Source organism: Aptenodytes patagonicus, chromosome 3 (genome assembly GCF_965638725.1).
Source record: "Aptenodytes patagonicus chromosome 3, bAptPat1.pri.cur, whole genome shotgun sequence".
Taxonomy (NCBI): Eukaryota; Metazoa; Chordata; class Aves; order Sphenisciformes; family Spheniscidae; genus Aptenodytes; species Aptenodytes patagonicus.
In genome coordinates this window covers 9,047,656-9,073,034 of record NC_134951.1, presented here as the reverse complement: position 1 = coordinate 9,073,034, position 25,379 = coordinate 9,047,656, and the positions used below count along the sequence as shown (strand labels likewise).

Sequence of the window (25,379 nt, the reverse complement as noted above, 5' to 3'; positions counted from 1 at the left end):
CCACCCTACTGAAACCTTGCACTGTGACTGTCCTTGCACTTCATTTTTACCTGGATCTCTTTAAAAAAAAAATCAAATGAGAAAAAAAGCAAACCAAGAAAAAACGCTCTGTAAGAACAAAGAAACCAGAGGAATAAATAACCACTAGGAAATTGCCAGCACATCCCTTTCTGAAGGTTTCAGGAAATTCCATTTGTTGGAGGAAATGCTGAAAATTAGGAGGAGCCCACAAGAGGGACTAGCAGGAGACAGCTGAGATCATTTTTCACTGCCAGGACTGCACTGTGTTGTCTCTCCTTTTACAACTCATCGGCAGGCATTATTACCTGGTGAAAAAATTTGTTTTGCAACTCATCCTGAGTCCTCATAAATCATTAATGCCTGGCTAAGCACAGTGTGAGCATTACAAATACTCTGAGAACGAGGGCCCGTTCTGATATAACCTTGTGTCCAATACTAATGCCTGCTAGTTATTTAGTAATACAAAGGGGCCTCAGCAAGGAAGATAGATGAATCAACGCAGTCTCCTGACTTCCATCTCCTCTCCACACACCTCTTCTCTTTCTAGTTCAGAAACTGAGCTACAAAAAATGCAGAACTGTTCATAGTCATCTCTCTGTGGAGGACAGTACAACAAGTCAGGGGTACAAGAAGGGAATTACAGCCTCCCAATGGCTATAGGAGAAAGAGGAGCTTCAGTTTCTGATTAGGGCTTCTTCTGATTTCTGGGGTTTTATGAGTCAGATTGCACCACTGCTCCAGACCCGTGTTTCTTGGTTTGCATCCCTTAATGAATGCATGCAGTATAAAGCACACTGAAGTGTGTAAAGAGCATAGATAGAAACCATGCCCCAGAACTGCAGGACTGGATGTAATTCAAGGGTGCTCAGTAAAGTCCAAGTAATCAGCTCATTACCTGGGGGAGCCATCTGGGGACTTAGATGCCCAAACCAGCTCTCACAATACTGGAGATAGCATGGAGAGCACAGCATCCATCACTGCAGTGTCTGAACTTTGTGTCTTGTTATTCAGCAATCTCAGCCATAATCATGAGTTCGTGGATGGTCTCTACTATCCTGCTTACCCTGAGCCCACCTCCAAAAACCCCCATCCCATTCAGAGTGCAACTAAAGTCTGTTTCCTCTCCTCTCCTCTCCTGGAGCACAGGATCCATCTATGCAGTTGCTATTCATACAATTGTGCTCTTTGAACGCTAAGAATAATTGATCATGAGCTTTAAAAGGAGGAAATGGAATGAGGTGAGATGGAGATTGACCCTTTTTGTACGTGTAATCTTAAACTTGTATGACTTAGTCTTGGTTGAAGCCCGTGTCTTGAAAGGCTTATGCAAGGAAGATTGCAAAGCCACACAGAACAGGATTTTGAATAGGAATGTAGCAAAAGTACAAATGGGGATGGAGGACAGTAGTTGAGCAAATTTGAAAAGAGGAATGACAGAAAACAGAAGTGAAATTAAGTAGGGGATAAGAGAGTATCAGGAAGTTTAGAGGGAAACGTAACTGTCTTTAAGTCATGAAATGATAGAAAATTGGTCAGGAGGAAAATGTAGTTACTGTAAGTGAAAGTGGGAAAATGGACCAAGACAGAAAAAAAAAGTCATTCATACGTGAAAAGGGATGAAAAAATGCTTCCTCCACAATCGCCCTCAAAAATATGCAACTAAGAAGGCACCTGGTGCTGTTCCTGTGAAACCAAAGACCTTAGTCACGTTAACCCTAAATCAGGTAAAACACCCCTTGTGTCCAAAGCATCCTTGGTCTTTAATCGAGGCCTGAGGCGTTCCTGGTCAAGTCAGACTTTAGGCACCACACCTTCAGCAAAAGCCTGAAACTTTCCTGCAGAAGAGTGAACATTCGGACCCCTTTTTAAGTTTTGCTCGAAATGTATCATTGTGCTTTAGCACAGATGAATTTGTTAAAAATAGTCCCTGATATAGCACCCACAGGACAGAGTGGTTTATTTTCCCCTATTATAGACCTGACACAAGCCTGCTGTTATTTCTGTGCCCTCTCTAATGATCTGCTTGCTCTCTGGAGAGCACTGACCCATTTCAGCACAGAATAATTAGCCTTTCAGACACTACTGTGTTTCCATTAAATAGACATAAATGTGCAAGGTGACATTTATTTACTTAGGCCTGAAAAATATGTACCACAGATGTTGGGGCTTGGGAGAACTTCAATTTCTTATCATGCAACAGTTGTATATTTACATGCTTTCATGTTGTTTAATGACTAGTGCTTTGCTGAACTGGTTCCTTTGCGTTTCATTGGGGAAGCAGGAGAACACAAGGATTATTTGAGTCTTCATTTCACTGTAAGGCCCTTTGGCGATGCTTTGGCAGCCCAGTGCCCAAGCCCAACAGTGGCTTTAAACGCAGTTATAGTTACACACTCTTCAGGTCCTTTTTACTTTGTGTAAGGAGAAACTCCATGTAAAGAACTGTTGATTTACAGATCTGTCTGTAGAGGAATGTGTTCAGGGTGTTACACTGAGAAAATGAGAACCTTGACCTATTGCAAACATAAAATAAAGCCAAAATCCTTTAGTATTTAAAATCAGCTCTTTTATCATCTTGATCACTGGCTTCTGAACCGCCAGACTATTGCCCAGGTGAAAAGTATATTATTCATCTAGATAGCCACTTTGGTCTGCAAAGTTGGAGGGAAGTCTTACCCTCAAAAGTCCAGCCAGCATATAAAACATGTAGGTTGCTTAGCAGTTCACAGCCACACATGAAGACGTGGCATGCTGTTATTTCTTTCTGTTAGTACCAGTAGGCTTTATAAAAGGAGGCATCACGCAAGGTAGGTGCTTTATTGCAGGATGGAAACATTTTCATAGGTTATTTTAATCATTACGATTCTTTCATGATGTGTGAAAGTTGATTGTTGCTGTAAATGAAGCCATTGAAGGCTAAAAAATAAAAATGCTGTGATGGTAAAAATCCTTGGAGTGCAAAATATGGGAATTGCTATAAAAGGCAGTAATTTATTCTCTGCGTGAGATTATTTTTTATCATAAGGATGCTCTTAAGCTAATTCTGAAACATACGCAATTGTAGTCTATATAGCTGAGGTATATTGCAAGATGCATTGATAATTTGGCTAATTTTTTATGCACTGTAATTTATATATTATTTAGAGGTGCTGTTTTATTCTGTTAACTGAGAGGCTTAACACATTTTTACTATGTTAAGGATAAGTTATTTTTGCAGGTTTTGTGGCTTTATTATTTTGACCCATATCCAGTTCATATTGCATCATAATACTGTATTTTTACTAATATTATTCTAGTAAGTTCAAAACTTATTTGCATTTGGATAGAAATTCATTAGCTCTTGATTTTTATTATAACAAATTATTTTAACTTTTCTGTGATAATGCATTCTCTGTGTTTCTGATTTGCTGATGCTGAAATATTTTGGTTTTGTTTTTAACCCTTCCAAATTTAGGATCGTTTTTGCTTTTTTTCTGTATATATATTTCAGTTGTTTAGACCTACTGGTTCCTGCTTTTTCTTTTTCTTTTTTTAATATGTTATGTTTGTAACTTCTGACTGTCTGTGTTGAGCCAATCTTACCGACAAAAATATCAGTTGTTTCCTGTTTCTCTACTTCTTTACAAAAAAAAAAATGAAAAGTAAAAAGTAAAAATAAAAAACTCTTAATGGGAACCCTGGCACTGTCTGTCTTCTCTGTTCTGCAGAAATGTTGAAGGAGTTGAACCAGCAACGCAGAGCGAAAGAGTTTACAGACCTGAAAATTATTGTTGAAGGCAAAGAGTTTGAAGTCCACCAAAATGTTCTAGCTTCCTGCAGCTTGTATTTCAAGGACCTGATTAAAAGGTTTGCCTTCCTTCCAGCTGTGATCTGCTCTGTTCTTTTGTAGGGCGCATTTGTGTCGCTTTTTTTTCCTCCCCTCTCTTGCAGGTTTATGAAGATTGAATCTCCTGTCACAGAGCCAGTAGCCATTCTTTCCACCTCCTCTGAATGTATTTCCAAACTGAGACTCAGACCCATTTGTTACACATCTGACTCGTACAGTGTAATTATTTCTGATCAGTAGAGGCCAGTTTTGGCCGAAGAAAGTGTTCCACCACTGAGACATCTAAGTTTTAAACTCAATTGCTAATGGTGATTCAGACCACAACTAAAAACTATTGCTGCCGATGTTTTCAAGGGACTCTGTCACATACGACAGAAGTCTGTCCTTCGGGCTACAATAAGCCATCAGTGTTCTGGTGAACGATGCTGAGACGTCGTGCTAATAAAGCATTTTGAGTATTGTGATCCCTTCACCCTGAAATCTTTGTTACATGCTTTTGTGTGGCTTTTATGGGCAAAGGGATTGATATTTTTATTATTTGGGGACTTTTAAAAGAAGAAAAGACAACTGATTAATTTCTCTAGAAAAGATTGGAAATAAGGTGATTTTCTGGTCAAAATATAGCTCAGTCTGCATGTTAGACTAAGGGCAGTTTTTTCCTACAAACAATCTAGCTTAGGGTAGGTACAATACGTACATTTTCTAAACATCATATCTCCGCCTTCGCATTTTCCCCCCTCTGTTTCTAGCTGATTGATTCTAAACAGTGCATGATAATCTTTTTTTTCCATTACATTGATTTTTCAATTTGTATGCTTCATATACTCGCATAGGAATAAATTGGTACTCTCGTATTATTAGTAAGTTAGAGTAGCAAGTAGGGAGAAAAAAACCGTGAGGATAACTTTCATTTTTCTCTCAATCATCAGCAAATTAATGCAGCTGCTGATTTTGCCTTGCAGTATTTTCCTGAGCAGACTGAGCCTGGACTGTGCTAAAAAATGGGATTAAAGAACATTTTGCTTGCTTCAAATCCTGTATTTAAATTTTGCCAACTAACACAATAGTGACTGTATTTTATTTCAGGATGGCATATTGGCTGGTATCTCCTTTCAGTGTATTATGTCCTTTTGCACAAAGCTGGGTTTATAATTATGGATATATATTACATTTCTGTGATATAACTGTGCTGACTGCCTTATCAATTATTCATAAAAAATATGTTGGCCTAGGAAGCATGTCTTTTCCCCTCTGTAAATCTAATGATTGCTAGCTGTAGCGATGCCAGATCTCTCCTGTCCTTTCTCTTCTGTCTGCTCATTATCATTTAATTGTTAAGGCTACAGTATATGCTTTTTAGGGTGATAAGAAGTAGAGTCTATAGGGAAAGAAAATCTTAGAATCAGCTTACAGAAATCCAATAACTGACTAGCCAAAGACTGTCATTTGGATTTTGCTGCGAAGACATCTGCTTGTGTGCAGAAGTCACCAGGCAGCATCTATTTCTAGAAGCACACTGAGGAATGTTGCTGCTTTATTATCAAATGGAGATATACTTTAGACTGAACACTGCTCATTTAAAACAAAAAAAAACCCAAACCTTTTTAAATGCTCTGAAAAGAGACTATGAAAGCAAAACCCTAGATTTCAGCTTTTATTGTCTTTCAACTGCTCACATAAGGCTCATGTGTTACGAGAAAAAAATAGTGAAAGGTTTAGCCCATTTGCCAACCTCACCACTTTTTGCCTTCTTTCACATCATCAGCAGCAATAAATAATCCAGAGGTCGATTTGTGTCCACAGTCAGGTCTCTCCATCCCAGTTGTCTTCCATATATAACCTCACTTGCACACATGTAACCTTGATGAAGACTAATGGAGTTGCACAGGTGTATCCAAGCCAAAAATACCTTTATTACTGATGATGATGCTTGAATAGGGAAAAATCCAGCTTGATGTCTAGTTGAGTTTGCAAAACTGTCGGGTGAGAAAAATAAATATTCACCTGTAAACTGAGCAAATGTGTCTTTGCGAGACAATAAACTCAGGGCTATGGGGTGGAATTTCTAAAGATGTGCTTTTTAGAGGATACTTGCAGTGGAAAGCCTAGTCCTTTTAGAAACCCCATGAAGTCAATGAAAGTCAAGGACTCAAGTTGCAGGAGGCACTCAGTATTTTGTAGGATCATGCCCTTAATAATACAAAATCATTATAGTTCACCGAGTCAGTATGTTTATAAATACAACAGGTCTAGAATCCTCTCCTGTTAGCATCTCTTTTGAGATGGTACTTTAAGCTTTATGTGATTTTTATCTTTGTATTATTATAGAAATCAAAACAAGAATGGCATTTTTTATTGAAGAATAAAGGAGATCTTTTTATGTTAAGTATAATATAAAGGCCATTTCAATCAGTGCATCCTAGGGTTAAACTCTAATGCCATTCCAACCGAAGGCACCAATAGGTCAGCAGAAATGTCAATGAGAAGATGATCTATTCATGAAGATGCTATGTGCATCTATATAAACATGCAGAAAAAGAATATCTTTCAGAGTATTTACTTCGGCTGTTCTTTGCCCCAGGCTAGTTATTGTTAACCTCATGTTCTGCCATTGATTCCACTGTGTGCTGGAGTTGGTATCTGATGGTAGAATAGCCAGCAGTGTCTCAAAAGAGTAAAAATGAAATGTTCAAAAACAAATAAGATCAATTATCCCCTCCTCAAAAAAACCCAAAATAAAGACAAAAAGCGTAACAGAACTAGAGTTATTGCCCATTTTGAGGAAGGCGATTTGATGACAATTAGGAATAGCAGGGAAAAAAATATGTTGTTTTTATTGCACTGTAGTGAAAAGATGATAACCAGGTTTGACTGACCAAAACAATTCCAAAGTTATTTATTATTTATTAAACAAATTTGATAATGAGAGCGCACTTTGAGACACCCTTAGTTTCTCAGAAAATGGTTAATCCTGCAATGTGCTGAGCATTCTGGTCCTCATCCAGAGAAGTTCTTGTTCCATGTGATTTATCTTCTAAATATATGAGCATGGTCCTTTTGAGGTTGGGTTAGTCCAGTCCTGAGCCTAAGCTCAGCACCGTACCAAGCACTGTGCTGTTGGAAACGGGTTAACCAGTCCCCGTCAGGAGCTGCGCAGCACTCGAGCCTAAGCCAGGGCTCGACGTTCATCTCAGTGAAAAGGATTGAAATCCTAAATTTTCATCAGAAAAGGATTAGGTGTATTAGGAACAGCGGGTGTGAAATGTTCCTGATGTCTGTTCCACTTCACTGTGCCCACAAAGGGACGAAAGTGAGGTGCAGGGGAGGGATGGGGATGTGTGAAGATGGGTGCGTGCCCAAAGCTGGTCCTGCAGTAGGACGTATTGCAGTAACCTCAGGGGCTGTGGGGCTATCATTAACAACCTCAGAAACAATTTTATACAATATTAAACATATTTGGGGAGTGCTAGGTTTCCTTAAGTTCACTTCATAAAATCCCCTTTAAAGTATATTCTTTTTTGTGGTGAATATTCGAGCCTACTTTATGACAGGTATGGGGTTGAGTACTTGCCTTACTGCTTGCTCCTTCAGGCATAGAGCATATAAAGGAGTTGATATACTTTATCTGCGCTTAGGGAAATCATGTGGTTAGTCAGCTTCTTCAAACTGTGACCCATACAAGATTACTGCAGTATAGGACTTCAGGAGAAAATGGATGATAAATAGCAGCTGGAATAGGGATCTGTCCTCTAAATACCATCTTACGTATTTTGAGTGCACCACCAACCACAGTTGCTTCCAGTCTGCCTGACTTTGGCCTCTAATTTGCACCTGTATTTTAGGTACTTAAGAAATCAGCCTTCCCAAAGCAAGGGCATAATTCATGGTACAGGCAATGAAGAGAAGCACCTTGAATGCTTCTGGAAGGAGCCTTTTCTCCTAATTCAGGTACCTACGTGCAGGCAGGTAGGAGATCCCTCTGGAGCAATGAGAGGTGCTTGGCTCTTGCTGTTAGTCAACCAACATTTAGGCCCAAGGTTGGCATCTAAGGCAGATTTGGTCTAACCTCACCTTCTAGGCTGCTGCTACAGTCTACAGAGAGGGAGACAGACGCCTTCAGGAGGCAAGTCCCCTCACCATAAAATAGGTGCCCAAGATAAAAGATGAAGGAGGAGGCCATCCCTCTTTACTATTAATAAAGAGAGAGCTGAGGTGATTTAATTAGACTCTAAACTTATGATGGGTGTTACGTTGCTTCCTTCAGGGTTCCAGCCTAAGCTGGTTATCTAGGCTTCCTCTGCAGTTGTCAGGGAAGACAGGAATGTCCGTAGGGCAATTCATCCTGCCTTATGATAAATAACGTGAATTGCCTTCTGGAAGTGCTCATGTTTCGTTGCCCACGGAGAAAGGCTAATCACCCAGCTCTGATTAGACACCTGAATCATAGTTGGCTAAAAGTACATGAATGATTCCTTCCTGAAACTAGTGTTTGTCTGAATGTCACATACATACGCTTATATATGTACACAGAAAGAAAGAAGTAGATAGGGATCCATCAAAACCCCCGTATCCAAAATGCCCCTCTCTCAGAGCACAGATTTTCTTATTTAAGTCAATCTTGTAGCTACAGCTCCTTGGTTTGGGGGAGGAGAGAAATGAGTTCTGTGTCTTTGTATCATCTGCCCTAGAAGAAATGCTGGAAGATGTGTGTGTGTTCTGGAAGGAAGGAAGGAACAGAAAATCCCATGAAGAGGCATCATTTTTTTCCAGCTGCATTTGGGATAGACAAATGCAGCTGCTGGATAAATGGAATGTCTGGTGTTTCCATAACAAAGAGAGTTTCACCGGAACATTTTAATTTGCCACTTTCTTCTTCTTAATCCAACCCAAAGTGCTGGAATCTCTACCAAATATGACATTAATAATAGGAAGCTCTTGAAATAAAAGTCTCTTCTTGGCCAAAATGCTGGCTTTTATAAGCAGACTTCAGTTTTATTTCTCTGTGGTCAGTTACTAAAGATACACAGATCCTGTCCTACAAGTTTTATCTTTTCAAGATTTGCTTTTAATGATGCTTCCTAATCTTGAAGTCATCTTGGCTGCCTAATTTCACTAGCACAGAACAGTAAGTCACATACACAAAGAGATTTGGTGACAAGAAGCAGGCATTTCTGATGCAGTGTAATCTGGCAATGTTATGTTCATCCTTCTTTTGCTAAGGAGCAGAGCCAGTGACTTCATGGTCAAATTGCTTTTCCACGATACCTTGTCTCTTTTTGCACGTGTTAAGATTTTTTATTTTTTATTTTTTTCTAAAATAGGGTTGTATATACCCTCTTAGGGTTTGAAGGCAGGGCAGGAAGGCAGGAGAAGTAAAGCATTTAAGGTGAGAGGACCAAATTCCTTTTGCTTTACACCTATGCTGAAGACAGAGATGTCATTCTGCACTTTACACCATTGTGTGGAAAGGCAGCATTTGGATGCAAGACAGAGAAACCTGCCACTATCCATCTGAAACAGTCTGACAAAACTGCAAAAGCAGTTAGGTGTCTGGAAAACAGACTGTCTGGTTTGTGTTTATGTTGTAAAAAGCCCAAAATGAGAAATAGCAGATGAAAGAAAAATCTACTCTTAGTGACCCCTTTGTGTTTTCCTGCTTATTAAGAACCTTGCTTTTAACTCCAGGAGAGGAACAGGCAGCATTTCTACATCTGCATGCTTCAGCTCCATTGTAGAACAGAATGAATGTGGAAACAAATTATAACATTTCATTGAAAACAGAGAAATAGGGACTTAAAAATAAGATGTTTGTTTCAGGTGCCAGGAGAGGTATATTGTGCCTAGACAGACAGCACCAGTGGTTTCTGTTAAACCGTTTAAAGGAGTCTGTGAGAATGGGAGGTTGCCTGGGAGTATAAAATATTCTTCACCCTTTACTGCCAGGGTGCAGGTGTAAATTACGCTATGGACGACATTTTTCTCTTAAACAAGGGACTAATTGCTGTGTGTTGGGCGCAAAATCCTGGCACGGGAAACAGCTTTCTGCTTTCGGTGGCCCCTTTCCGTGAGCGCGCTTCGCTTGCTCTGCCTGACCGAGCAGCCGCACTCCTGCCCGCCTGTTGGAGCTGCCTGCTGGGTTTCAAGTTTTGCAGCTGCCAGGTCTTGGAAAACATGTTTTCATCAAGCAAAAATGTATGGTCTTCCACATAAATGAATTGCAGCTTACAAATATTCAGTGGTGTTGCTGGGCTGCCAGGCTAAGGAACTGCCACAAAACCCGTAGCAGGCATCATAGCCTGACTGTTTCCAGCCTGGCGAGCGTGGCCGTGGATTAGGAGGGTGAGTGGTTTGGGCTGGATGCTGCTCTGAAAGGAGGGACAGATCGATATGCCCTGCTCTGAAGAGAAACCGTGGCAAGGAGGACAGAAAGGCTCCTTTTCAAGCCATGGGGTGCAGCGCAGAATTTCAGCTTCTGCCCCAAAATGGCTGCAGCTTGCAGAGGCACCAAGCAGAATCACAACCTCTCACTCCTCTCCCTCATTGACAGCATCTCTATTTACTGTAGTTTGGGCTTCTGGCTCACATAATTTCTAGACACAACTCCAAATCCTGCAAATCTTATCCAAGGAATGACAGACTAATCACCTCTCTTGCTCTGGCTAGACCTATCTGCAAGCCATGCAGCTGTCATACAACTACTCATAAGATGCCAGTGCAGGTGACCTACGTATATTTACTTACATCTCACAGCCCTGTCTAGGCTTGACTGTGTTGAAATTTAGGGGTGAAAGGGAACGGTTATCTAATGAGGTGCAGTTCAAGCTAAATGGATCAAAGACAACAAAAAAAACTTCCACGGCATAGAAACTGGAGCTGTGTTCTTGAAAGCTGTCACTTTTGAGCCACTTCCAAAAGCCAGTCTTGGCCTAAAATGAGGGTAATCAAATCTCCAACTCCAGCGTGCTCGCAGGTAGCTCCAGGGATCAGCAGTTCACTTCCTTTCATTTAAATCATCAAGGATTAGCCACTGCTGGATTGGGATAATGAATTTGAATTAATATGACCAGGTTATGATCATATCAGATCACGATCCCCTCTTTTTGCTTGCATAGCGCTAAGCTTTGGTGACTGAAATACTCCGAGCAGTTCTGTGGGGTGGTGTGGGCAGGGATTGATGGGGAGAGAAGAGCTACCTGCCCTTTCCCGCATATACTGTGGCCATAGGTGATGCAATATATTACCTTTCATTGATGTCCAGAGCACAGGCTGGCTCTACGTATACCGTAGAAAAGCACTAGCAACACCCTGTAGCTGAGTGAGAAAGAACTAGTGCCTGACAGAATTAATTCTAATTACTGAAATGCTGATTGGGATCTTTGGGCACTACCATAATCATAGTAGTAGTAATAAATAATAATTGTGGTTATCATTATTTTATTATTGTTTTCCCTCTAGACATTGCAGTGATGAGAAAGAGCTTTGGATAGACTTACCTAGATAATTACTTGTATAAATTTCACCACATTCCTAAGAAACAGATTTATTAGCTGCATAATGCCAGCTCTCTGCTAAGCTGGTTTTTGATGGTGTAATAAATATCATTAAAACAAATCAGATAGGTGTTGGTTAAGGGGGTGAGCTTTAAGTTTGGTGAGAATAAAGTTTGTATTCTGTCATTTTATTTTTAATCTTCCTTACCATATAATCCACCAAAACCTGCTTGCATCTTTTATTTACCTTTAACAAATAGTAGCTCTCACCCCAGGCTATTTTGCCACATATTTGCTGAATTAGGCTGCCAGAGATACTTGCAAGCAAGCTAGATCCCATGCTGTTAATAAGTTGGCTCAGTTTTTTTACTTCTCCACTAGTACCTTGTGAGATTCAGTTTATTCTCAGTCCCTAGCAAAAGTCTAGGTCATGAAATGCTGTTCTTCCAAGGGCACTCGCTATTCACGTCTTCATTCACTTGCTAGTTGTTTAAGCCAGCATCTTCAAACTCGTCATCTTCTTTCTTAAATCTCAGCAGGGAGGCAGATTGGTGCCTTCGCCTGTGATCTCCGACACTATAGCGTTACAGGCTGCTGTTGATCCCGTGCCTTTAGAAACAGTCTTGACCGAGCAATTAGATTGTGTTCCATCGGTGAATAGCATTAAGGGTATATAGGAGACATGGCTCTTTTGTTTGTTTTATTTTATTCTGGCCATGTTGTCCGTGAACAAAAGCATTTGCCGTTAATCCCGTTGCTCGTCTTGGTTTGTAATGATCATTTCTGTGATGGTGAATTAGCAGGAGCTGCTAGTGCATGCCCGAGCTCACAGCCATTAATTTTCCTGATTTTCTTCGTATAGAGCAGGTGCAAACTGGCAGCGTTTGACCCTAATAAGTTACACTAGTCTTGCCAAATTTTGTTTGCCTGGAACAAGGAACATTATTTGTATCAACATCCTGGTACAAAGTGAGCAAATGGATTTGTAGGTCAGGTAAATTTTCATGACAAATTTGCAAGCCTATGTTTAAACAATGTAATTTATTTAATCTTGTGATTTTACTAGTTCTTTATCGTAATCATACAGTAACACCATTACAGTATATGTTTTCGTCTCTCCTGAGACAGATGGATAGTGGCTGAGGCTCAAAGATAATATTTATCTACAAGATAGTATAACGAAGGCAGAGATTTGCAAGTTAATACATTTTGAGCTGATAAAATAATTCCAAAGGAGAAGCAATGCTAGGGTGTAATTTATTTTTTTTAAAATCCTATTTAATAGAACATTCAGTGCCTTATGACATACATATTGCAATGATGTTGCTCTATAAATGTCCCTTCCTGCCATCATTTACATGATTGATTACCTTGCAGCTGCATAAACTTGAATAACGCAGTAAATAACCTGTTACCTCAGTATGCACATGCATTTTGGTGCGTGTGTCGTGGAAATGTATGTTGGTATGTTTGGACATCTCTGCTTTTATATCTCATGAGAGTGTAATTATGATAAATCAAGCTCTTCGGTACGAAATACGACTTTCCGTGTAGAGTGCCGTGTCTTTTCTGTTCATAGCTGAAGGTTGGCTGTAATATAACGAAGTTTCTTTGTTGCTTCTCCCAAGATAAATAGACATGTGGGGTTTGAACCATTAATAACTCTGAAGATGATGAAAAGTCAAATAGTGGACAGTTAAGATGCAGCAACATTGCACTCTTTTCTTTGCCTGGAGTTTAAATGCTTTAAGGATTATGTTCCACAGTAAACAAGATGTTCAGTCTAAATTGTATAGACTTGAACAGGAGTTTCTAATGAGCACATAGCTAACAGACTCTTAAGCCTCATGAGAAGCTGCCTGTCCCAGTCCGGAGTCCTTTCTTCAGTAATCAAAATAATTTGACAGAGATAAAAAGAAGTAGCTTCTCTTCACTTAAGTGCTTCATCTTACATAAAAATCTTGGATTTCCTGTTTTCTGGAGACCAAAACACTGTCCAGGGAACAAAGCAATTTAGTTTGATTTTTTTTTTTGTCCTATCTGTCTTGGTAGCAAATATTTTGCTCTAGTGGAATGAGAACACAATTAATGTAGGGCAAACATTTATGTTCCTAATTATGAAAGCAAGCCAGCCAGCAAGATCAGCATGTCGAGCTGATGGGGCAGATCCTGGGAGAGGTCAGCGGGCAGCTGGCCAGTGGGACAGGCCATTGCTGTGGTCCATGCAGGGAGGGACCAGCCCCAAAATAGGGGCTTCAGATGCCTCAATCCAGGGTGGAGCTGGAGCTCCTGCCTGCGTGCTGGCAGTCCCATAGCCTCCCGTTAGCTCAAACGTGCTTTTAGTGGAGGATATTCAGATTCCTGAGTTGTATGAGATCCTGAGCAATAGATAGTCAAAGATAGCAAATTTTTTTTAATTACACTACCAGAATTAGTCTGTTTTCCTATTTCTTAAAAATAAATTCTGAGTGTAATATGAACAAAATTGAGGCTATATTGTGGAGCTTGCTCTTTGCCATTGTCTCCTGTTGGGAGAAGCAGGTAGTGGCAGTAGGCTCTCTGTTCACAAGCAGAAGTGATGGACCTTTGAGAGGCAGAAAGAAAAAGACACGCACCAAGTCCCACGTGCCTGGGGAAAGATCACAAATGATAATTCTGAACATGTCTTTATTTTAGAAGATAATCATTTATTTCAGTGCCCTTTTGGAGCACAAAGCTTAAATATACGCCATACCTTTGAGTCTATGGCACAGTGAGTCATATGGTTTTGAATGTAAATAGGTGTTACAAACTCTGTCAGTCCTCCTGTTCCCAACCAGGCAGCCTGGGAGGAAGCTGAACCAACTGTTCCTAGGCAGTAATGTACATTTACATAAAATGTTTCACATTTTTCATGTTTATTCCATGCAGATGGCTCCATTTTGAACATCCAGAATTTGTTTTGACTTTGTGACTATAGCTTGTAAACAGAGAGTTGGCTGGCATCTGTACTGGGTATAGGTAGCTTTTCGTATTTGATCTAAAATTGAGTGAGGCTGTAGCCAAACCATTAGTCAGTCAAAATAATGTTGCAAGCTGGTTACAGGCAGCATATCCAAACCATGAGGGAAGCCTGAATTAGAGGCAGTAGCACTGTCCATAAATTGACAAATTGATGCGCTAGTGGTGTTTCACTTACACAGCTACTTTAGCCAGACTCTAAACGTGGCTTTGCAAATCAAGGCATCTCGCTATTAAACGTTTTGAACTGAATATCACAGAAGTTCTCTTAAGTGAACGTGTTGATGCGAATAATACAGGGAAAATGCATGGATATACATATATTTATAACTCAAGATACAGAAAACTCAGTTGCATCACTATTAAGCATGAAAACACTAGTGCTGATTCTTATCTGTGTGTATTACATGTATGGAAATGATTTTCAAGGACAGATGAATACCAAAAATGTAAAGTTCTCTACTTTTTGTTTTGTCAGATCCACTCTTAATCTTGCAGATGAGTTTTAGGGCTATTTTTCCTGCTATCAGTATTTAAATGCTTTACCTCTTTTCTATATATTAGTTATAACAGAAAGGGACACCGATTTTGATTTGTTACTTGAGAGTGTAGCTGAGCCATCTTTTGCTTTAAAAGGTTCCCTGTGCCTTTGTCTTCTCTAGTTCAAGTAATTAAGTTGAAGGGTAAGTAGCCAGAGTATGTACAAAGGCCTTGGCTTTATTTTGTTAGACCTAATTATTCCAGACAATACAAAATATTTTTCAGTAATTCCCCCTTACCTGTTCAGAGCATATCTGCGCTTCCTGCTTATCTGCGGGTTCAGTTCTGCTTGCACGTTGCTCAGATCTATCACCTTGCTGGAGAAATACATGATTTGTAAATCTGAAAGGATTCCCCAACAGCTACCATAAAATTAAGCTGTTAAAGAGCTCTTGGAGCTTGTTTAAATGTAGACCTAAACAAACCTCTTCACTGTTTAGCTCAAGATAAATCTTTTAAAAAGTCCTGTTCTAAATCACTTCCTAATTTTAATGAGTTTATATATCAGCCTTTGCCAGATTTTTACTGTAGCTATTCTCCAAGATTACAGCCATGATAAAGTAAGGACAAAAATTGTTTATTATATGTTATTCTTCAGAAGCAAAACTTTTTCCCCCAGAGGCTGTTGGGAGAGTTATTGATTTTCTGCCACAATGTGAAATGTGTGACCTTTATAATATGAGCAATGATTACAAGGCCAATAAAATGACATCATTCTGTTTAAACTTTAGAGTTCGCAGGGCAAATAGCAAAATGTGCCACATTTAATGATGTCCACGGACGTGTGGACATTGTGTACATTGCCTGGCTTCAAGTGAGACTGAAACACAAAGCAGGCAGGCTCTCCGTTCCCAAAATACCCTGTGTTTGTGCCAGGAGTGGGGGAACAGGAGTATATGTACCAGGTAGAGCTGTATCTTTTCCCAGCTCTTACGGCAAGAAGTCACTGCTTTTCTGAGAGCAGACTTTTCTAAATGTTTGCATCTACCAGTGCCACTGACAAAACTCCTCCTGATGTGATACAGGATGAGCTATTTGGGCACAGCTGTATACTTTCGTACAGATTTTCCCCAATCCACTGCATATGCATTTACAGGACTAAATTCTGTTCTTGTAATACTGCTTTAGCCACTTCATTGCAGTTCCTCTAGAGTAGCCGAGAGAAGGCTCCGTCCCAAATATACAAAGTATAACCGCATGGAGCATATTGATATTTTAATACATGTGAAAACAAGTAACACAGAAAGCTTTAGTCAGGCTTGGAGGGGGGTGCCACAATCTGATTCACTAAAATAATTTCAGAGAATAAATTTATGGAAATTTATCTCTGCATTTCCCACTTCAGTCACATCAGTCTGTGTCCCCACATTATTTTCTTCCAGTCCTTCAAAAACTCATTTTTGATCCATTAGGACCTGCTTCAGCCAATTCTCTGTCCGTTCTCCAGCCCGTACCAAGCCAGAGCCCCAGCATGGAAACGAGGGTAACTGTGATTTCCCTTTGGCTCAGTATTCGGTCCAGCTAAATGTGAAGCCAAAGCGCTCGTCACTTAGAAAACACAAGCAAAGCAGCACAACACATTCAAGGCATTGCAGAGGAAGGAATAGGGATAATTTTCTTTCCCATTTCTGGCTCATTGTGTAATATCAATAATCTCTGTAGCTTTGTATTATGCTTCCGTAAGTGGCTCTAGTGATTGATTAAACACCTTAGCTTTTCTTTGGCGTTTAATCAATTGCAGCAGCAGTTTATTGCTTGGTGTATTACAAAGTAAAAGAGATTATTACTTAATTATTCTGAAAAATAGCAGCTTGCAGTTGTTGCTACCGTGGATACGTGTCTACGCTGACATTGGTGTCACGCCATCCTTTCCTTTGTGCCTCCTCGTCTGTGTGCTGGGAGAGAGTGTGCAATTCCTGCCGGGTCATGCACAGTCAGTCCCTCAGCCATCACCAGCACAGTGCAATTAGTGATGTTAAATAAATAATTGCTTACGGTGGGGCTTCCCACAGTGCAAAGAGCCTGATTCTGCCACTTGCTGGGTACCTTCAAATCTCACTTAAATTTTAGGCAATGTCCTTATCAACCAGCCCACGTGAATGTGAACTCACTGTCAGGTACAAACCGCTTCTGGAAACAATTCAGCAAGAATTACATCGGTACCAGGAGGCATTTTGATAGCCTAGGGAGCAGCACTGGATGTGTGCACAACTGGAGATAAATCAGATATGGGGAATGTTATTGGTACGTGAGTGTGAGAAAGAAAAAAAAATAACATTTTGTGACATCCTCTTGAGGATCTAGGAAACGGCAACTCTTCTGTTTTGACACCTGAGGTTTTCTGCCTTGAGTGCAAAATTGAATCCATATGCAAGAGTTCAGAAAGAATATTGTGGTGTGATAAAGCATAAGGATTCAGGGTAGCATACACATCTGTGCATGTAGGGGTACCACAGGTATTGTGATCAGTATGTATTCTTATCTATCTGCTTGTGGAATAGGATCTAACCCACCTGTATTCCCATGCGAAGGGATAGTCCAATATTTAGAATAAAAAAATGGGATTTAGTTCCTTGCTTTGCCCCTGACTTTCTCTATGATCATAGGCAAGGGTATTTGTCTCCTTGTGCCTCAGTTTCCTTTTGTGAATGGGAGTAACCATTGTTCACTACCTTAGAGAAGCATATGGAATGAAGGACTGCTAGCTGCTCCTCCATTGTGACAACGGACACCATCTAAATACTTTCAGTAGAAAAATGAAACCTCTTTGAAGCTTTGATGCTGCAAGGATTCGTATAAATTAAAGCTGTGCCCTTGACTTGAACAGGGCTAGTCAATGGAAGAGCTGTGACAAAGCATCCACTGCAAATTTAAGCATTTCCACAAATGATTCTAGGGGTTATTGGGGTGGGTGGGGTGGGGTGTCACGTTGGTTTATGAGGGAACAAAATTGAACCTCTTACGGTGTTTACTTTTCCTCCATTATGATAGTAGAGGTCTGACTATCACCTTTCTAGGCAGCTTTGTGAATCCAAGAGGTTGGTAGTGCTCTTGCTTATGCTTAAAGCTGGCATTGCCTGTGAGTAGTGATGCTTTGGCCAGTCCATAGAAGTCACGCAGCATCGTATGCCGGTTTTGTGTCAATGGTGCAATGGCTTTTGCAAGTACTCTAGCAGAATTGGAGCGAGCAGACGTTGCTGTCCAGTGACTAGGAGAAGTTCATGTTTCTTTGAGAAGGTGCTGGATGGTCCTAACCATTAAAAGAGTTTATTTTCTTACTCCAACAGATTTCCCCTCCCCTCCTTGACGTTACCAAATTTATTATCACTTTTGTCTTTCAGGTGTAACCTGTCTTTAGTGTTGCAGACACATCAGCCAACCATGCATTAAGAACTGGGCCCTTACTTTAATTCAGTATAATTTTCTTTTTGTCCAATAATTTCACAAGCACTAATCCACACTTCAAATGCAGGAGATACTTTGATCCCCAAATTGTTCAGCACTTCATGCAGGAAAAACCGTAGGCCACAGTCATGAAACTCCTAGAGGATGGCTGCTGGCTTCCTGTGGCGGAGCTGGTTGTTGTTTTCCCCCCTCTCCCTTCTTTGCTCTAACCATTTTGTCTGTCTATCTTGTCTTGTATTCAGTTTTCAAAGCAATTGCCATGAAGGGCTTCCTTTTTTTAGTGCCTAAAAGGGAACAATAGATTTTTAGAATAAGCATATATATATATTTTTTATATGACCATCTGTATATGCATATCATATCTATCATCATATCTATACTTTAATATACTAAGTTCAAGTTAAACAGAAATTAATATTTATTATTGTTATTTTTTATGAAAAGGTCTTTAAATGTATCCTTAAATGCACATGACATTTAAAATTATTCCAGTGCTGGATTCCTGAAAAAGTAGATGACCTTTTCTCTTGAAATTGGAGTGTTTTTTCCTTAACAGTTACATTAGGCACAGAAGATTAAATGTTAACCAAGCTGTTAAAATGTATTGTTTCCCTTTGAAAGCTAATCCTGTTCCTCATTTTCATTAATGTTGGCTCATTCGTTTTTCTTTTCCTTTCCTTTCCTTTCCTTTCCTTTCCTTTCCTTTCCTTTCCTTTCCTTTCCTTTCCTTTCCTTTCCTTTCCTTTCCTTTCCTTTCCTTTCCTTTCCTTTCCTTTCCTTTCCTTTCCTTTCCTTTCCTTTCCTTTCCTTTCCTTTTGCAACTGTTTTTGCATGAAAATGCAGAGTAGCAATAAAGAGATTTTTTGTAAAACTTGCTTTAAGACTCTTCTCTTTCAGATCCAGTTAAAGTTTTTAAGTTCAGTTATTTTAAAATTCATATTCTTCAGTTCCGTAAACAAAAAAAAAATGGAGAAATATAATGAGGTGCAAAGCTATTTTCTAGCCCTCACTAATCAATAAATGCCAACAAAATGGGGATGGTGTAATGTCCATAATTTAATTGTCTGCTGTTACCAGGTCACCACGAGACAGTAGCAGAAGCGGGGAGAAGCTGGAATTGGCCATGTCCAACCTCACTGCAGATGTCCTGGAATTACTCCTGGAGTTTGTTTATACAGGTTCTTTGATCATAGATTCAGCCAATGCAAAAACCCTACTGGAAGCTGCCAGCAAGTTCCAGTTTCATACCTTCTGTAAAGTCTGCGTTTCATTTCTAGGTAAGAATCACTCCATCTAGTGAGGTTTTAAGATCTTATTTTAAGGTTTGTAAGCCTTTCTTCTAAAAACTCTTAAAAGATAATTAGGAAACCCAAGATTAAATATAGTAAAATAAAATAAAATAAAATTTAAAAACCCACGTTATTTATTTGGGTTGAGATTTGAATTTAAAATGCTGACACAGTGGCCAGTGGAAAATTATCTGAAAAAGTGTAGCCTGTTGTTTGAGTGGCAACTGTTTTCACATCTTGGATAGACTTTTTTGTTGAATCTTCTTTCCTACTTGGTATGCTGGTGACATTCTGTTTCCCAGAGGTTGATCTCTGCACAGATACCAGGCTGTAACGCACAGGTTGCTTATAACTGTGACAGCAAATGTCGAGTGCTACACCAGGCCATCTTGGTCAAGCACTGAAAGAGTTGGAGCTGGACTCCCACAGAGGAGTCAGGATCTGCAGTTTTCTTGCATCCATGAGAAAATCCTCCACATGTCCAATGTTCTTGTAAACAAGATCTGGTTGAACTACTCCAGGTTGAATGTTCACAGGGTTTGTTCTTTCATACAGAGTTATGGTCTGATGGATATGTGTCATCACAAATGGTGGATGGGAATGAAAGGTTGCTCTGCTCTCTCTTGGTAACTCATGTGCCCTGCGTGCACAGGGAGCGTTTGCCCCAGAGAGGGTGTACAGATCAAAATCTTAACCAGTGCTTCTGTCCATCCTCTCACGGCCACATGAGAAGCCCATTCCTTCTTGTCTGGAGCACCACGTCATCCTGCTCCTTGCATTTTCTGTATATTTTCCAATACAGACTATTTCAAAACAGTCCAAGGTGACCAGCTCAGTTAACTAAGCTTTACTGGTCTGAACTGGAACCATCCAGCCCCATTTCTATCATGGCAGAAGAGGAGCCAGAACTGGAGCTCAAATGAAACACGTTGGTTCAAATTCCTGCCTGTATCACACGCCACTTCTTCACTAACATGGCTATAGTATCAGTTAATAGACAGTAATAATTTTCAAATTATTAGCACAAACTTACTAATACAAAAAGTGTGAGCTTGATCTTATATCACTTACTTCCCGTGTCCAAGTTCCAAATATCTTTTTTGGACATCTGATTTCTATTCAGGCTCCCTCAACTTGGTATGAGAGATGTCATTCTCTCTGGAGCCCAAATACATCTTCAACCCAGATGAACTATAGGTTCTTCTTGGGCAGTTCTCATTTCAAATTGACATCTAGAATTACAGAGTGTGGATGATGAAAGTTTAGAAAATGTTGCACTCATTTAAAAAAAAAAAAACCTAACTCAAAGGAGTCCAGTTTACTGCTGTGTTAATTTTCACTGCTAAGCTGACCTCCCGGCAAGATGAGTGGTGTGACTAGGCTGGTACAATGCAGGCATCAGTAAAGAATCTGTGGTATTGTATTCTTCTCTTCTTTCCAGCTTTTTATATGTCACTTGTTTAAAAGTCTGTTCTCAAATGGGTGGGTAATGGGGAAATGAAATCTGTGCCTTGCAATCCCACTGTGTTGGTTGTGCAACTTGAGTGAGGGCTCTGGCTTTGGCATTGCTTTCCCCCAGCTTCCCTTCACCACCTTTTAAAGTGATTAGATCTTATGGCCTTTCCAGGAACAGATACGTTTTAAGTTGCGCTATCTCTAAAGATTCAGCCACAAAACCAAAATACATTTATTTCACTAAATCAATGTGAGATTTCTCTTTTCCAATAGTTAATATTTGAATTCAGTGAACCATATTGCGGTATGAAATAGTAGAGTTGGTTATAAGTTCAGTGATATATGGGGAGTCGCTGGAATTTTGTATTCTCATTTGGAGAATTCATGGAATGTAATTGCTTAATTTTATTTATAGTTGTGACTGGATTGCTCTACAGAGATAGTAGAGCATTTGCCATCTAAAACGTTTAGGGAAAGGCATTTTTTTCTTCTCTGTGGCTGTGTTTTTTCTTTTCATCCCAGCCACCTCTGCTCCCCACAAAGCAAAAATACGGTAAAAATCAGGTTTTTTTCCAGGGTTTCTGGAGGATTCACCAGTATAAACAGTGATTTTTTCCCATTAGTGGCCATGTCTAAATAGTGAGAGAAGTGAAGGGAAGTCCAAAGAGGCCCAAAGAAGTAAAAGCCTCAAATGAATAGGTCTGTTCAGCCCAGCACCATCTCAGGGGAAATTCAGGTCATCCTTTTTCAGCCGTGAAGCTCCAGCAGGGTCCTAACTGGTTGATGTCCAGGCAGCTTTTGTGTCTCTATCCGGGGGTTCTCAGCAGCGTTGGGCAGAGGCACCCCAAATCCGCTTGCACTTTCTGGTGGAAACATGCTGCAAATGTGTCAGGAAAACTGTTTCATTACGACGGGAGATTTCTTAACCAGCTTCACTGGGCTAATTATAGCCACGTTCTCTCTCTCCCCCACATGCTGTCTCCTCTGCTTTTGTCTAGATTATGAGAAATGACAACAGTTTTGTGCCGACTGATGCAACGATGCTGACAAGTTCGTGCAGGCACCATATGATAACTGGGCAAATGTTTGCAAACTGGTCAGGACATCATAGGTATTTCCTCCATCCATATGGCTGAAGACTTGAGGTTTTTTTCTTTTTTTTTTTTTTCATATTTGTTTTATGCTATCATCACAGTCATGGCTCAAATCGGATTTCAGGAGATTCATTAGTATCACAGTTTGGGTCCGTGATGCGGGGACCCCCATCACAGGAGAGAACAAGTTCTGAGCTTGTACTTCAGCCTGCTGCTGATAAAATAAAAGTATTCTTCCATAAGTCTAAAGAAGTTGGTGGAACCTGTTAGATTCATGGAGAAGAATAGGAAAGAGCAGGAGCTCTGAATTTTCTTAGTCTCTTGGGCAAAGGGCACAAAGACAAAGTTTGCAAAGAGTATGAGAGGGAGCTATGAGAAAAACTGGACGGACGGACCAGTGGTGAGACCTGCATGAATAGGCATATGCACCTGAGGGAAGAAGAGGCCTTTACAGTCCTTATGAATTCGAGAGAAAGTATTGTGGCTAATTTTTTGTTCATCCAAGGTGGAGAATTTTGAGCCAGCTGGAGAACCACGCTGCCCGGCACTGGAGAAACTGAAGCATCAACCATATCTGGAGATAGGAGAAATAAGTAACGCTCTCACAGGAGAAGTGAAATCTTTTGGACAGTGAATGCATCCAGAAGTCTTCCAGCTATCGTCCATCTTCACATGCTTTTGACACTAGTAGGAATACCTGAGGAATAAGATCCTCATCAGAATGTACACAGAGTATGATGAGGAAATGCAAGTTTTATGCTAATTTTAGTGATATCCAAGTCATCATCTAGAAAGCATCTCTAAGTGAAAATACAGTACTTAATGCACACAGAGGGGGTTTACATCAACCACTGAGCTTCCATCATACTGTTACCGCAATCTTGCTGAGTAATCCTTCCTACATACCATATATCTCTGACTTTATCTCAAGTCGTCCCACTCCCAGAAGTGCAGTCTTAGCAGTCTGCCTGGCTGCTTATCTTATGATGACTCTGCACAGGATTCCATTCCAAAATAACACCTTAACGAAGTGGAGAATACCGTCTGCTGATCTGCAATATTGTGATATACATAGAAACAAGTATGCTATCCAGCACTATCTCGAACCAGTGAGAACCTACTAGATTACACCTGATATCCTTAAAGTCCATTCATAAGTCTGTTATGAAATGTCCTTGAGCATTGGGAATAGCTTAGTAGTCACATGTTCTGAAGGGACTCAAGGTGAAACTCCACAAAAACGTGTTATTACAAGTCCAGTGTCACTGTGGCAAAAACAGCAATTACTGTAAACATGTCAGCGTCCAAAGGAAAACGTCTCAGGAGCAGATGAATCAGAACTGGTCCTTAGCTGTCTCTGTCATGTTGGCATCCTGAAGTGCCCCCGGACTGCAAACGGTCAATTGGAATGGGATATATTATATAGCAGAAGTCTATATCTAAGTAGTCATGTAGGCTCCCTTTATAGTCAGTGAAGAGTAACAGGCATCAGTAAGGCATGGTTCTGCTCAACCTGAAGTCATTATCCAAAATATTACCAGATTAATCCAAAATGTTACCAGATTGCTTCTTGGAATTCTTTGTTTATGAGTGTGCAGGGATACTAATGTGATTGCTCAGTTACACCATAGACAGCTGGAGTCAAGAGAGATCAATCTAGCCCCCAAAGTTTGAGTCAGAGGTGAAAAATGGAGGGTGTGTTTTTTCTGTTCACAGGATAGATTTTCTGTACCTCCTATAGCTGTTGCCCCAACCTCTGTCTTGCTCACCTGCAGTGAATCACTCTAGTTCACATGCCAGCCCTCATCTTAAAAAGACATCACTGTGCCCACCTTGCTGTGGTGCTCATCACATCAAAAGTGATGAAGTGCACAGAAGTGCATCAGCAGCCTCCTGAACATACGGCAATCGGCATCTCCCCAGGACCCCTCTGTAAATGGCCTTATCACACTTGCTGAATCAGGCAGGGATAACGTCATTTGGGTCTGCCACCGAGCGGTTTCTCGGGGAAGAGGAAGGAGGGAGGCTCAAAGGGACAACATGGAGCTGCTTGGACACCAGTGTACCAAGCTGCATCAGTCACCCAGCATTGTTAGAGGTAGAAAAACCTGTCCAGCTCAGAAGAAACCAGTCGTGACCAGTGCTTTCTCTGCCCCACGCCACAGGCTCAGCTGGGGATGGTATGGGAATCTCTCCTGATAGAGGTAGACCCAGTCCCTTGAAGGCGAAGACTCATTCTTGCAAGTCTTTTCCATCATGTGCTAGTAAACGGCTGCTTAATGAGTCAAACTTGGTTATCACCTTTATTATAAACCCTATAAGGATAAGGTGGAGCAGTGTCAGATTTGTCTTTGACTTGAGAGTTTGCCAAGTGATGATGAGAGTTTTGGGCTCTGTTAGATGATTATTTTACCCCCAGCCGTATGTATACATGAAATCGTGCCAACAGACAGAACCAAGGAACCTAGAAGAGGGTTTTGGTTCTTTTTTTTGGAAAAGCAGAAATTTTGGGAGGTTTGTGCTTCATAGCTGTCAGTTTGCAGCCTGTCTCTGGGCAGTCTTTGAGTGACAAAATCTACTGACGGCAAACAGTGCCGCTGCTCCAGTCTGCTTGAGGAAATGGGCTCCTTGGAGTCAGTACAGTCAACTGATGCAAAATGAGATAACCTCTTTTCAAGATTGGTGAATCTGTAAAAGAAAATAAAAAGAGTGATGGGACAAAGAAAAAACACAAAACTCCTAATCTCATGCCAGGTTAAAAAAAAAAAAAAAAGTAGGTCATAATCCCATTTTAATAAAAGCCACGTATAGATTTTGTGCAGGTTTTAAATCTGGTGATGGCAGAAGCTGGGTGTAGGGAAAAATCCCCAAGCATTTCCAGCAGAAGCAATCTGATGGGAGTTTTGTTTGAAGAGATGTGGGGCTAGCGCACATTCCTGTCCAGTGCTCTGAAATAGTGCACTAGGATATGACACTGCCCAAATGTGATGTACTTCTCCTCCGACAGTGCAGAAGCCTGCCACTGGTACCGATGCTGTTGTGACCTGTTGCAGTCTGTCTGTCTCTCTTTTTTTTTTCTTGGTCCTGTATCTTAAAAGAATATATTCTGCCTATTAGTAGTGGCTTGGTTAACAAAAGCTGAGAAGAATCTGAGAATTCCTCTTATAAATGTCTGAAATTATTGGGTTTTTCTTCAGAATAGCTGAAAAGGAAAAAAGTGCAGTCAAGTGTATGGTGTAGCACACTTTTAACGCAAAGC

At 40.4% G+C, this 25,379-nt stretch overlaps 1 protein-coding gene across 1 annotated transcript in view; it reads left to right on the top strand.

The window, feature by feature from the left end:
* KLHL29 (kelch like family member 29) overlaps positions 1-25,379 on the top strand; it is a 425,477-nt gene that overhangs the window by 348,502 nt on the left and 51,596 nt on the right. Inside the window, exons 6-7 of the mRNA XM_076332702.1 lie at positions 3,729-3,867; positions 19,360-19,559. Of these exons, the coding sequence (XP_076188817.1) occupies positions 3,729-3,867; positions 19,360-19,559 (339 nt within the window). The remainder of the gene's footprint in view (positions 1-3,728; positions 3,868-19,359; positions 19,560-25,379) is intronic.